This window comes from Schistocerca serialis, chromosome 3 (assembly GCF_023864345.2).
Source record: "Schistocerca serialis cubense isolate TAMUIC-IGC-003099 chromosome 3, iqSchSeri2.2, whole genome shotgun sequence".
Lineage (NCBI taxonomy): Eukaryota > Metazoa > Arthropoda > Insecta > Orthoptera > Acrididae > Schistocerca > Schistocerca serialis.
Window position 1 is genome coordinate 831,303,354 of NC_064640.1, and position 14,518 is coordinate 831,317,871.

Below are 14,518 nucleotides of genomic sequence, written 5' to 3' on the forward strand. Positions count from 1 at the left end.
CTTGGACTGAAGCTCTACCCTAGGACGATCTCTCTTCTAGTGTTCCCCAAAGGTTTGTATGGGCTTGTCCATGTATTTGATTGACCAACTGATGTTTTTCTTTTCACTAATAGAATTATTTTAAAAACAACTTTCATAGATGTTGTATTCTACCCTCTGCATTCTACACAAAAAGGCCACACATGCTCACCAAGAATGTCTTTCTCAGAAGATATTCTTTCATTATATCAAGTTGTGCATTCTCAGCTACCTGCCAAAGAACCAAATCCTGTGACCATGTCCTTTTGTCATCTTTACATTTGAAAATGTCTGCTTTTGCTCCAACCCCTAACAGTAGAGCTGACACACACACACACACACACACACACACACACACACACACACACACACACACACACACACACACGGTTGTGGTCTAGGCTCAGAAGATGATTTAGTTTGTCGGAAAGCTTGGGAATGTTATCAGTTTTGTTCGTATCCCTCTTGATGACTCAACGCCTTGACTGTATGGCGAGTTTTACCTTCAGGATGTATTTATGCTGCCACATCAATGCTCGCCGATATTGGGTTGCAAGGATGATGATAAAAAAAAAAATACTGAACCTTAACTGCACGTATCGCCGCTTGCCATGGTTATCACCACATGATTACGTCAAACTGGTTTGTGTTTCACACTGTGACCATCACTATGTCTCATAAAGCGTTAAGCCGTGCTCGGCTGTTCCACGATTACTCTGGCAGTGCTGTGTTTCACTGTTTCTCATCACACCGATTCTTGGAAAGCGTACGTCTACATCTCAATCTACACCTAAACACCACAAACGACTGTGACGTGCATGGCATTGGACCATATATAAGGAATGGAGCATGGGAAAAATGACTTCTTAAATATCATTATGCAAGCTGTAATTAGATTACTCATACCTTCACGAACAGTGTGAGATCAATAGGTAAGGAGCTGTAGTAACTCCTAGATTCTTCATTTAATAGTGATACTTGAAATGTTGTAAGTGCTCTTTTGATAGATAGTTTTTATGCATCAGGTTTTTATGCATTTTGATGTTGATTTCTCATTATCAAACATGGGACCAGTGTTACTGCTCTTCATTTTTTACTTTCAATCTCTGCCAATAGTCTTATTTGGTATGGATCCCACACACTTGAGCTATATTTAGGATGAGTCACATGAGTGTTTTATAGGCAGTCTCCTTTGTAGATTGACTGTTTTCCCAGCATCGTACAAATGAAATCACTATATGAGGACAGTAATGTTTTGAGATTTACAAGTGATGATTTTAAAGAGGCACACATTTCGGCCATTTGTGGATGGAAAGCTATCTGGGACCAAAGGCATATGGATCATCATAACCGCTTCATTAGCTGTAATAATGTTTGGAAATTTGTTCCTCTGTTTCTCCTTACTTGTTGTTTTCTTTTTTTCATTAGAATATCAGCACAAAAATTTACATGTGTCAGATGGAGTATATGAAGTAGATGTGGATAAGAATGGACAAAATACTACCTCAGGAGGGGTAGGTTTATGAATTTCTCTTATACAGGAATGGTGTTAATAATTTTGGGATTGAATCTTCATATCTAAAACTATTCTGGCTCAATAATAATTCAAATAAACTGGAAAATATGTTGAGACATTCATAACTGTCTGAAAAAGTGATCTGGATAATTTTTGAATTGTTGTTAGAACTTCTGAAGTAACTGCTCGCTACTGTGGATGATCTACATGTAGAGTGCATCCATACCCCTTCTTTTTTCTCATTTCAATGACCACATTTTTGGCATGAATGAACCACTACTGTTCTCATCAGATGATTCATAGAGCATGGTTTTTTGCTTCACACACTTCATGTAATCCACTCAACAAATAACATGAATTGCTGCAGGGTAAAGCTTCCCAGTGCGAAGCGAGATGCCTGTGTGACTATTGAGCAGTGATGTTACAATGGTGAGGGTTAAGTGTAAATGTAACAGGGCTCTCAGCAGCAGTGAGATGTGATGTTCCAGCAGCAAGCTGCCACCATAAAAGTAACTTTACTCCTTTCATTATTTGTATTTCACTAAGGAGTTTACATTACCATATCACATTTTTATATTTACATTTATTCAAACCTTCATATTTAAATTCATTCCCACCTTCTAATTCTTTTTATTGCTATTTCTCTGTGATTTTCTCAATTTCTTGATACTTTCTATTAACACAAAACAATACAAACATTCTGGCATTGTGTTCTATTCTATTGGCCATTTAATCATTAACAAATTTTATCATATTCTGAGACGGATCATTCCTATACTGGCACTGTCTCGGTCAGACTTTATACTTTGTCTGGAATTGCTTGTTTTGTCTCTGCACATCTCTTTTTTACAGTGACCATTGTGGTCATTATTGCGGACAAATCTTCATGTACCATTATGTTTGCCTTGGAGTGCATAAGCCATAAAATGTAACATTATAGCATTGCACCAATCTTGACCAGACATCTTTAAGTCTAGATGACCTGCAAGAATGAGTAAGTTTGAGGCATTAGGTGGCCAAAGTCAGCCTTGAATGTGCTTCATACTTTCCATGAAATATTTTAAGTGTTGCAGCTGTTTGCATGAAATGCTCCAGTTTGTTCCTTAGGACTTCTCCTTAAAATCTTGGTACACTGTATTATTTGTGAGACTGCCAACCGTGTGCATTATTCACTGTCTAAAATTGCCAAATTACCATCATCATCTATTCCTCATTGATTCCTTCAGTAAAAAAATATGCCTAGAGACCTCTTAGGAACACTTTTGGATTGACGTTTCTGTTACACTTGTATCTCGGCAGAAGCATTTCAGCTGCTGACGTGTGAAGAAGTGTGTACCTATTTTCAAGACTGTGGTTACCGTTTGTTCAGAATACTATCTTTTATCACAGATGTCTCCTGTTTCTGGCTTCTGATCACCTTATTTCATGTTACATTAATTAGTGCAAAAGCATTGTTCAGTTGACTTACATTGGCTGCAGTTTGCATATTTATATCACTTGCTTCTGTCATCACCCTCTACCCTTTTCAACTCCCAAGATGTGCTCACTTTCTCATCATCGGATTTGCTTTATTCCGAACATGCCTTTTGGGAGCTGGTGGTGGTGGTGGTGGTGGTGGTGGTGGTTGTTGTTGTTTCCAGAATGAAGACTGGTTTGCTTCAGTCCTCCGTGCTAGTTTATAATGTCCAACCCATGTGCTTCGCCCTGACAACATGTTTCCTCATGTATAAATTGCGTACTTTCATGCATTCTATAATTTTGGTACAGTTATGGTATAATGGTGACCAAGATAAAATTGATCATGCTTGGTTGTATGACCTGTAATTGATATTATTCTTAACTCATGAGGATGGTGTGTTCTTGACCTAAACTGGTAGTTTAATAAAGAAGGGTCATACAATTATTGTCATATCATGATTTTCTAAAACACTTGTGTTCATTTCTGTGCAACAATGATAATTATTAGGTTAATGACAAAGTCTCCAAAATAGTGTTTTCTTTTTATATGTACTATTCTAATATGGATGATGATAAGAAAAGTTATGATTATTGTTGTTGTCTGTCAAATACTGGATTTGTAATTACTTATATCAGTCCACATGTCAGCAACAAAATCTCAGCATATATCCACAGAATATGTACAAACTTTAATAGTAATTTTTTGTGGTTTATGAAAATTGACCAAAATTTGCCCATTCTATGTCCAGAATTGCAGAGGAATGTTGATGAACCAATGGTGTTGAGTGTTGTTGGAAACAAAATTGATCTGTCAGATGGGAGGAAGGTATCTAAAGAAGAGGCCTCAGCATATGCAGAGTCTATAGGTGCACGGTACTTTGAGTCATCTGCTTTACAGGATGAAGGTAATATTTTGTAAAATTTTCACTACATTAAATTACTTCTAATCCAAATAATTATAAATAAGTTGCCCAAATTTATTTAAATATCTTAATTTACAGTAATCATTCTTGAAATTGGCAATGCTTTCTTATATTTTATTAATTGTAATACATGATTCTTCTAATTTTTAAAATTTTTGTGCAATAATGTAGGAAAAGTACAAAACTGCAGTTTTAAATTTTCTAGATCAAAATGTGAGTTGCATGTTGAGAAATATACATGTTGAGAATTTTCCACAAATTTCTATTTGTCCCTTCAAAATTTCACAATAAAATTTTAATAAAATATTTCATAGTCACATACGACATTCCTGAAAATTTTGGTTTGCATAAAAAGAATATACACTGCTACCCACCATCTGCTGCTGAGAACACACATTAAAGAATTTTAAGTTTGTTAAGTTTGTTTGTAAAATAACTCATAAATATTAATATTGCTAATCAAATTGTTTAAACTATCAACTACATTGCTTCAAAGGGAAGTGAGGGAGGACAGTGACATGGTACAATACGTAGTTAATTGTTCATGGATTGCTTTCCTAGCTTTTTAATTTCCCATGGCAGAGTCTCTCTCAATGCATACATAGAATTTATAATGTTGTTAGCACTTTTAAGACTGAGAAAGTCTTAATAGATCTCATGCATAGGTATCAGGCATGCAGTTTTTGAGCTTACACTGTTGTGGTGTGATATCAGACAGTTGTAACACTTGTGCCATCATTGTCAGTTTATAGGTACTATCCATCTTCTAAAAACTTTCAGTTAGTACTTCAGGTACACAAATAACTCCATGCTCTTGCAATATAACTTCATATGCCCAGGCTAAGGTAGTTGAGCACAGCACTATTGAACATGTTGTCTGCAGTTCAGTGAAAGTCAATGTTCAACCTTATGTCATTATACTTGGACAGTATCCTCAGGACTGGTTCTCTTAGAAATGAGAAAAAATGAGATAATAAGTACATAGTTTTTCATATTAGTGTGTTATGTGTTTTTTTTTTTTTTTTTTCATTTCTGGTTTGTTTCCAGCAGACATTGTGATTTTAAACATTTTTGTGTTTGTTTGTATATGAAAATTAACTACCACATGAGCCAACCCAAAACTTTGTTAATCAGTAAGCTATAACACACTTTTGACATAAAACAGACTTTGTGTACTTCCATGAAAGGATGGAAATCTGTCAGTGTAGGTACACAAAGAAATTCTATTAAATTATTTGCTATCTCACAGCAATAAATCAGACTGTGTATTTGAAACAGTGCTTCAGGGACACACAATGATCAGTCTTATGATGGCTGTCTGTTATGGTAGTAATGCAGTGATCACATTGTGAAATACTTGACAACTTTCTACTAGCAATAAACATTGGTTATGTCTTGCAGTGTGCTTTATACCACTTGCATTAGAAACTATAATATAGAGATAATTATTCAACTGGAGATGTTATCTAAATGTTTCTTTTATATTGTGATCAAGACACATTTATAGTGAGCTAACAGAGATTGTGTCTGCTTAACTGGCTATTTCAAGTTTGACAAAGAATAAAAAGCGTTCACAAATTGCTTAATGAATGTTATTTTTATATGTAGAAAGGAGAACAAGAATTTCTCCTAATATACAAGTAGCTAAACTTCAAATTTCATTAAACTATAAACTTGTCTTGGGTTGGCCATTCAAGAGTTTGTTCCATACCTGCTGTCCTTTGAGCAGAGATGATGATGATTCTATAATCTTTTTTTAGTTGTGATGAATGAAAAGTTAGAATAGCTGTATACTTCTCCCATTATGTAGAACAGTTTCTAAGCTCTTTCAGCAATTTTAAATGTTATCAATTGCTTGTATTATTGGGGACACTTTCTCCATTAGTTGCCCAACATTGTCAGTAGCACAGGGTGAATAAGTGAGTGTCTTTCTGGTGCATCATTCTCTTGGATATCGCATCACTTTCGTCCATCGCCCTCGGTATCTCAATGTTAATACCTCCTCATTTCATTTATTTAAATTTCATTTATTTAAATTTCATTTATTTGAATTTCATTTATTTGAATTTCATTTATTTGAATTTCATTTATTTGAATTTCATTTATTTAAATTTCATTTATTTAATATTGGATCTTATATTAAGTTGTATTTGAAAGTGAAATGTTACGTTCTGTGTGCCCTTATAAAAGTGGTTGTGATCAGTGTTCTCATCACATTTCACTGTAAGGCATCATGTTTTGTAGTGTATGGCACAGGAACCTTGTTAATATGTGCAGCAATCCTTCAAGTTAATGGAAGACCAGGTTAGTCAGAAACACATTTTCTTCCCTTAATGGTGGTGAGGCACACTGATGACATAAAATATTAATTTTTAAAGTGATTTACTTGTTCACACTAGATCTGAGGGAGACCCAACTTTTTTTTTTATGCTCCTCTGCATCATGCCTCAGTAGTACACCTGCAGATTTCACAAATGACCTGAAGTGCCCATTTTTGCCTTGGTAAATGACATGTGTGCCAAAATATTTCTTGTAGGTTCAACAGAAAACGTTTACTTCCTGACTTCTGTGTTTAACTACTTTGCTGAGGAATGTTTGAGGAATTGAGAAATTGTCATTATTTTGACTCTGGGACAAAAGATGAAATGTGTATAACTGTAATTACTTAAAATGAAAATTTCATTGCTGTATATACTAAATGAAAGTATTTTTTTGAATTTCAAACTGTCATCTTTTGAGAACAGTGCAACTTGTAAATATTTATAGTTACTTTGCATTTTAAGACCAGCAGAATTGTTAATTTTGGAAAAAAGCTTAAAATATATTTGATGCACAGTGTAATGTTTGATGTATTACACTCTTTATAAAATAGGGCTAAATATAAAATGTTTACAGAAAAAGAATTAAGTACATGTCCACACTATTGTTCGTTTTAAGGTCAGAAAGTATTACACATTGTGGTGTTCTATTCTTGCACATTAAATTTCGAAGGAAATTAATGGAGATGAATAGGGTTCAGTTCTCGTGTACACTTTTAATATACTGTACGTACATTTTTTAGGAAGATTTTTGTTTTTTGTTTCAGGTATTGAGGAAGTATTTTTGAATACGGCAGTGGGTCTCATACGTCTTTGTGAAGACTCCTCATGTTCCAGCCTCAGAGTGTACGACTCCTCAGAAAGAATGAGCCCACGGACCAATGTTTTTCATGATCCTGCTTCTCCACCTTCACCACCAACTGTTACTCAACCGGTAGTTCATACAGATGTGCCTTTTGTACCAGCACAAGCTGAAGTAGAACGTTCTCCTTTCTGTTGTTGAATGGCTTCAGTCATGTTGCATTTTATTGTAATCAAAATGACTGATTCCACATGGTTACCCTAACATTTCACAAGTACGAAATATTAGTGAAAACTGTGAAGCAAAAAACATTACAAGTATGTTGGTTAATTATTGGAGTAAATATTGAATGGCATAATTATATTACTGTGAATATAATTATCCCCATGACAGGTATTTTGTATAGTGACACAATGATCAATAGGGAAGGAGAATTATTCATGTGTACATGAATTTACATTTACACTTGTATTCCACAAGATACTGTGCAGTGTGTGGTGGTGATACATACTGTACCAGTATATTGTTGAAGTAGATGAAAATTTGGGTTCTGATGTTTAATTTAGTGTTCATAATATTTTATGAACTTTTGAAGATTCAGTATTGAAAATGCTGTTTGAAACAATATTTTTATAAAATTTAAGAAATACTGCATTTAAAATGCTTTTTTATGACTATTTTATGAGATTACTAGATTGTTACTACATACATAGAGTGAACATTTGCCCGATTGCTGTTTTGATCAGTCTTTAAACATTAACAACAAGTCTTATGATGATAAAACTAGTGCCAGATTTTTTTATAGATATTACAGAAAAGGGATCATAGCTGTTTCTGACAAAATGACATACTTTGAATTCTTACTGCCTGTGATGTTATTATTTGAACTCTTCAGTTTTCCTGTTTGCAGAAACAGACCTGTTATTTGAGAGTGGGCTTTTATCATCACATAATGTTTCAGTGCCTCTTGTAAACAACTATCTAACTTTTTTTTTTCTTTTTTTTTTCTCCTCATATATTATTAAATAAACTTGGCAGCTATATTTGTGATATGTAAGGTAATTGGTTGCTGAATTCAATTGGTCAGTTGATGATCATTCTTTGAACAGTGTTTAAGAATAATATATCGAAATGTGTAAGCGTATATATTGGGATAATGGAATCAAATGTAATTGAATCAATAAGGTATATAGGTAACATAAATATATGAAAGAAATGTTTGCACATCCTGTGACCACTGTAAATGTCTGGGATAACACACAAACTTTCCTTTCCCTTCAGTTTTTGTTTTAAAGTCTCTTAGGGAGAACATTCCAGCTCATGTCTCCATTTTAGTAGTGTTTCCTATTCAACAGTGTAAAGTCTACCGGATAGTCAAGAAAGACAGTTGATTGTTGAATCTCTTTCGATATACAGATTAAGAGAGATAATGCATGCTTTACATTATGTCAGATAACATAATATTGCTTACAAAGTTTTCTTAAATTATGAGGTATTTACAGTAACAACAAAGACTTCAAATTTAGCATTTCAGTTTTGGCATATGGATATCTATCATTAAACACTGTTTTGTTAATTCTTTTTCATCATGCATTTCATGTTAACATTATTATGTTTTATATATCTAAAAACAAAGATGATGTGACTTACCAAACGAAAGCGCTGGCACGTCGATAGACACACAAACAAACACAAATATACACACAAAATTCTAGCTTTCGCAACCAACGGTTGCTTCGTCAGGAAAGAGGGAAGGAGAGGGAAAGACGAAAGGATGTGGGTTTTAAAGGAGAGGGTAAGGAGTCATTCCAATCCCGGGAGCGGAAAGACTTACCTTAGGGGGAAAAAAGGACAGGTATACAATCGCACACATGTCTGCTTGTGTCTGTATATGTGTGTGTGTGTGTGTGTGTGTGTGTGTGTGTGTGTGTGTGTGTGTGTGCGCGCGCGAGTGTATACCCGTCCTTTTTTCCCCCTAAGGTAAGTCTTTCCGCTCCCGGGATTGGAATGACTCCTTACCCTCTCCTTTAAAACCCACATCCTTTCGTCTTTCCCTCTCCTTCCCTCTTTCCTGACGAAGCAACCGTTGGTTGCGAAAGCTAGAATTTTGTGTGTATATTTGTGTTTGTTTGTGTGTCTATCGACGTGCCAGTGCTTTCGTTTGGTAAGTCACATCATCTTTGTTTTTAGACTTATTATGTTTTATTGTTGAAATAGTAAACCTTATTTCTTAGCTGTACACCAGAGGTGATTCTCAAAGAAGCTAATATTGTGTAGTTGTACTAGGAGATGTCCTTGATTTATGTGACAGTTTAGTTACATATTTTTTTATCCTTGCCTGTGTTTTATGGTAGCAACAAATTGTGTAAATCATTATTCCACCCAGATACTGAAAAAATCCTTAATTAACTCTGTTAACAGTCATAGTTACTGGGGACGTATTTTGGTAATAACCCTTTCTTGCCATGTGAAGTTGTGATAGTCATTATAATGCAGTTTGATTTTAATGTATGATGTCCACAGCTCATAGTCTAGTGGCTAGCATTGCTGCCTATGGATCTCAGAGTCCCAGGTTTGATTCTCGGCTGGGTCAGGAATTTTCTCCTCCCAGGGACTGGGTGTTTGTGTGTTAATCATCATTTGGGAAAATGGTGAGGCTGGACTGTGAAAAGATTAGGGATATGTATGGGTGCTGATAACCGCACTGTTGAGCCCCCCACAAACCAAACGTCATCAGACAACTTAATGCATGATGGTTGAAGTTAGATATGCAGTGATTATTCGTATTCTGGTCTTCCTTGTTACGCCAATGATAAGAACCAGTCCAGACTGATATGCTAAGAATAAATCTCCATGCAGAAATGAAACTTGATTTTAGTATTTAAAGTAGTTACCAATTAAATATTCAGCTTAGAATTGGAAAGACACAGCTATTGTTGTGTTTCACAATTTCATGAATCATTGTTTGATTCATTGCCTGAGTAATATAGAAACAGAGTGTGAAATTACCATCATACCATCATTTCTCTAATGCTATGGTAGGAGACAATTATTGAACACTAACCTATTCCAGAGGGACTTCTGCAGCTTGACCATATTTCTTCACTTTTATGTTAGTTGGCATTGCAACTTAACATGATCTTTTTCAGCTGCTTTATGATGCTATATGCTCATTGTGTAAGGATTGAATTCATGTTGCAGCATTTTTGAAGAGAAATATTCAGTTGTCTGCTTTTTCAGTTGGCACATTGGTTACACATTATGTAGTTGTAAGTATTGGCCATGGAAAAGGGTTAGAGTGGTGCAGTATAATGATTAAATTCATCTGAGTCTGAAAGTGCATATTTGGACATTTGTATTTTGTGTGTTGTAGATTGTAGTCTTTGCTTTTATTAGCTCGTGTGGCATTCATGGAGTTCAGTCTCCACTGTTCCTCTCTGAGTAACCTGGCAGATTTGTGTGTGTGTGTGTGTGTGTGTGTGTGTGTGTGTGTGTGTGTGTGTGTGTGTGTGTGATGAATGTTAGAATGAAGCACTTCTGGGTGAGTGAGTGATCATATCATCATATTTTAACTTTTTGGCCACTACTGTTATTTGTGACTTTCATCACAGTCGTGTTTTTCCTGTAAGAATATTGCTAAAAATGTTGAATTGTGTAGGGAAAGGATACTAAAAGATATAGTCATAAGTATGACCATTTGTTTGCGACTGTTATATAAAGCCTTGCTCAGAATCTGTGATATTTTTGAGAAACATGACTTTCACTGTTTTGACCACATTGTGAACCACTAGTTACTACTAAGGCAACAGAACATATCAGTGTATTCTCCATTTTAAAGTAACATGCAAAAAATCTTTACAGAATCATACATTATGTAAGTGGTCAGAACATTCGATTAGTTGTGTCCCTGGGAAATTTTCCAGTGCCAGTATTCTTTCACTTTCTGATCAGGATTTGTTCTTATATTTTTATAGAAACTACACATATAGGTAGAAAAGTTGCTAGATATTTGTAGTGTCAGTCCCATTTGAGATTGGCAGAGTTTCATTGTAGAAATAAAATACGTTAATGGAGACCCACCTTTACAAAATACAGTTATATTTTTAGAAAAAAGGTTTTATCATAAGAAGATAACTGCAATTTATAGAAATATTATATACGTTTTAACTGCCACTACTGTCTTCCATTTAGAAACTGGTTACTGGTTCTCATTGAAGCCCATCTTCAGACCTGACACAATAACAAATAATGAAAAACTGAAAGACAGTCATAAGTAAAACTTTCAACAACTTCAAGGTTAGTTTCAACACTGCAACACTGGACTCGCATTCAGGATGACGATGGTTCAATCCCGCGTCCGGCTGTCCTGATTTAGGTTTTCCGTGATTTCCCTAAATCATTTCAGGCAACTGCCAGGATGGATCCTTTGAAAGGGCATGGCCGATTTCCTTCCCCATCCTTCCCTAATCAGACCTGATGCTCCGTCTCTAATGACCTCGCTGGTGACGAGACATTAAACACTAATCTCCTCCTCCTCCTCCTCCTCCTCCTCCTCCTCCTCAACACTGCATTGCTTTACAGTGTTTGGTCCAATTGGAAGTGGTATGCCCTTGTCTTCTTCCAAAATTTGAACTGACTTAAAAAGTTAGTTTTAGGATGATTTGCAAATTAATGTTGTCTCCAGACCACAGTAAAACTTGAAATTATTCACATTTGCGAATTGTGAGTAGATATGGGGGTGGGAGTGGGACCCAGCACCAACTGAGGATCGACCTCTGGAACTTATAATTTGTAGTCTGGTACTTGCCCACTGAGCCACACTTAACAATGTTACAAGAACCTTCAATTACGTAATCTATAACAATAAAAAGTCCTATCATAATTATGTGAACACATCAATAGTTATAGTAAGTAGCCAGGTACGACACTTTGTCATACATGTGGTTCGAGGCAGTTGCACTAATACTAGTGGATGTTATATATTTAATACTTTTCAACCTTCGTAATGTTTGCCACACTATGTCAACTGTCCCACTATTTTCTTTAATAGGTCTAAACAGCAAGTCAGCCGGCGATATCTTTGGTGATTGCTTTGATTGGAAAATGCTGATTTTAAACGATTCTGTATTCTTTTCTTTCATATTTGTTTTTAGTTATGTTCCATTCTCTACTTCTGTTTCCTGGCATTATATATATAGCATTGTGTGCTGAAATATTTCCTTTAAACTCAACAAGTGATGTTTTGATTGACTGTGTACCAACACTGGTTTTATTTCTTTTCAAGAGTCTTACATGCCATGATAGACATTTTATATTCTTGCCTTCACTTGCTTTGTCACTATTTTCTGACACTGTATTCGATGTATTCCTAGTATAACACTGTTATTTGTATGTGGAACACAAACAGATCAAAGTATGACATTAACAGTATTGGTTGCGAAAAAATAACTATTTCATTGTTACCCTGTAAAATGTTTTCAGTTCAGAGTCAACACAAAAAGGTTTCCATATTTACATATTTACACCTGGGATGTACTGACTTATGCTGTCAGTCCCAATGGGAGAAACATAGTAAGTTCTCTCTCTCTCTCTCTCTCTCTCTCTCTCTCTCTCTCTCTCTCTCTCTCTCTCTCTCTCTCTCTCTCACCCCCCCATCTCCTGTCCCTCCCCACCTCTCCTGTCCACACACACACACACACACACACACACACACACACACACACACACACACACACACACACACACACACATAATAATACTGTAAGTAAGGTTCACTTTTGCCTCACACTAATTACATAAAATGGTATCACTCTTTTAAGGTATTCATACAATAACTTATTTTGGCCATTCTTTCTGCTTACCGGTTTAGATGTATAGGATGGTTATAATTCAGCTTTTGCCATTTGGGAGGGCCTTCCATGAAAACTGAGTGATGGTAGGGCAATGAAATTTTGTGGAAACATTTGTAAAGACACGTGGAAAAGAATTCATGAATAAACCATTGAATGAAACGCACAATTTTCACATGAAGTGGTAACATCTGTTCATTACCTACCATGTGTACATTCCAGGTGACAAACATTGCTCATTGTGATGACAGTAGATATTCACAAAAGTATGGAACAGCATTAGAGATACCATTTTATAATTGTTCATAGCACCTTCTGAGCAGTGGACCTAAGAATGTGCAGCTGTCTTGGCACTTCTTGAAGATCAGATTGTGTCCAGCATTCTCAGCCATGGCAACAGTCAACTTCAACAATTTATGGTTTAATTTGCCTTTGGCCCCTCCCAGTGGCAATTCCCAAACCGCTAGTTAATTCGAACTTCTGAGTGGTGATCTTCAATCCCTGTGTGGAAAGAGGACCTCTCTGTATTCCTTCAATGCATTTATACTCGTAAAGTGCAGCAGTGCTATTGCTGCTGTTTCAGTAAAACTGTTTTATGAGTAAAGCCCTGCTTGTCTTGTCAGACCCACATTGACTGACTGCAGCTGATGCTTGTGTTTCAACCCTGCTTCACCATAGTACCAGTACCAGCACCTCATGTGATGTGACACTGAATCTGCCATCAACACAATTCCTGCAGTGCACAGTCATTCCTATAAAGTTTGGTAATCACATGCTAAATAGTTTTCCAACTACAGCAGCTCAAGTAGTGAAAGTTTAATTACGCTGTCCAGTCTCATTAATGTGACCACCTGTCAAAAGCCTGAATAACTACCTTTTGCAGCATAGATCACAGCGAGATGTGCATGATGAGTCATGGAGATTCTGGAAGATACTGACTCAAATGGTGTGGCTAGCTTCATTAGGTTTCTGAGTTGACGATCTCTGGCACGAACAGCCTGATTAAGATGTCCCACAGTTTCTCAATTGGGTTCAGTTCTGGATTGTTCGGTGGTCAGAGGAGTATGGTAAACTCATCCTGCTGCTCTTCAAACCATGCATATAAACTGAAAGCAGTGTGACATGTTGCATTGACCTGCTGGTAGATGGCATTGTGCCGAGGGAAAGCAAACTGCATGTAAGGGTGGACATGGTCCCCAAAGATAGAAGCATGTGTGTGTTGCTCCCTTGTGCCCTCTGGAATGACAAGATCATTCAGGGAATGCCACAGAAACATTTCCCAGATCATAACACTCCCTTCTCCAGCCTGGACCCTTTGCTTTCAGACGTTTCATACCATTCATACCATCGGCCATCTGCCTGATGGAGCATTAAATTTCATTAGTCTGAAAAGGCCACCTGTCACCACTTAGTGGACGTCCAGTTGAAGTATTAGCATGCAAATTCCAGCCTTAATGGCTGACAAAGAGCAGTCAGCATGGATGCATGAGCCAGGTGCCTGTTGTGGAGGCCCATATACAGCAGTGTTCGCGTAATGGCCATTGAGGAGATACTATTGGCAGCCCCTTGGTTCGCCTGGGTGGTCAGTTGTTCAACAGTTGCCTGTCTATTTGCCCATACACATTTCTGCAGCT

General features: G+C 36.4%; 1 protein-coding gene across 1 annotated transcript in view; it reads left to right on the top strand.

Moving 5' to 3' along the window:
* LOC126469597 (ras-related protein Rab-31) overlaps window positions 1-7,440 on the top strand; it is a 69,950-nt gene extending 62,510 nt beyond the window's left edge. Inside the window, exons 4-5 of the mRNA XM_050096718.1 lie at window positions 3,742-3,897; window positions 7,001-7,440. Of these exons, the coding sequence (XP_049952675.1) occupies window positions 3,742-3,897; window positions 7,001-7,236 (392 nt within the window). The 3' untranslated portion in view covers window positions 7,237-7,440. The remainder of the gene's footprint in view (window positions 1-3,741; window positions 3,898-7,000) is intronic.
* Window positions 7,441-14,518: the final 7,078 nt, after the last annotated feature.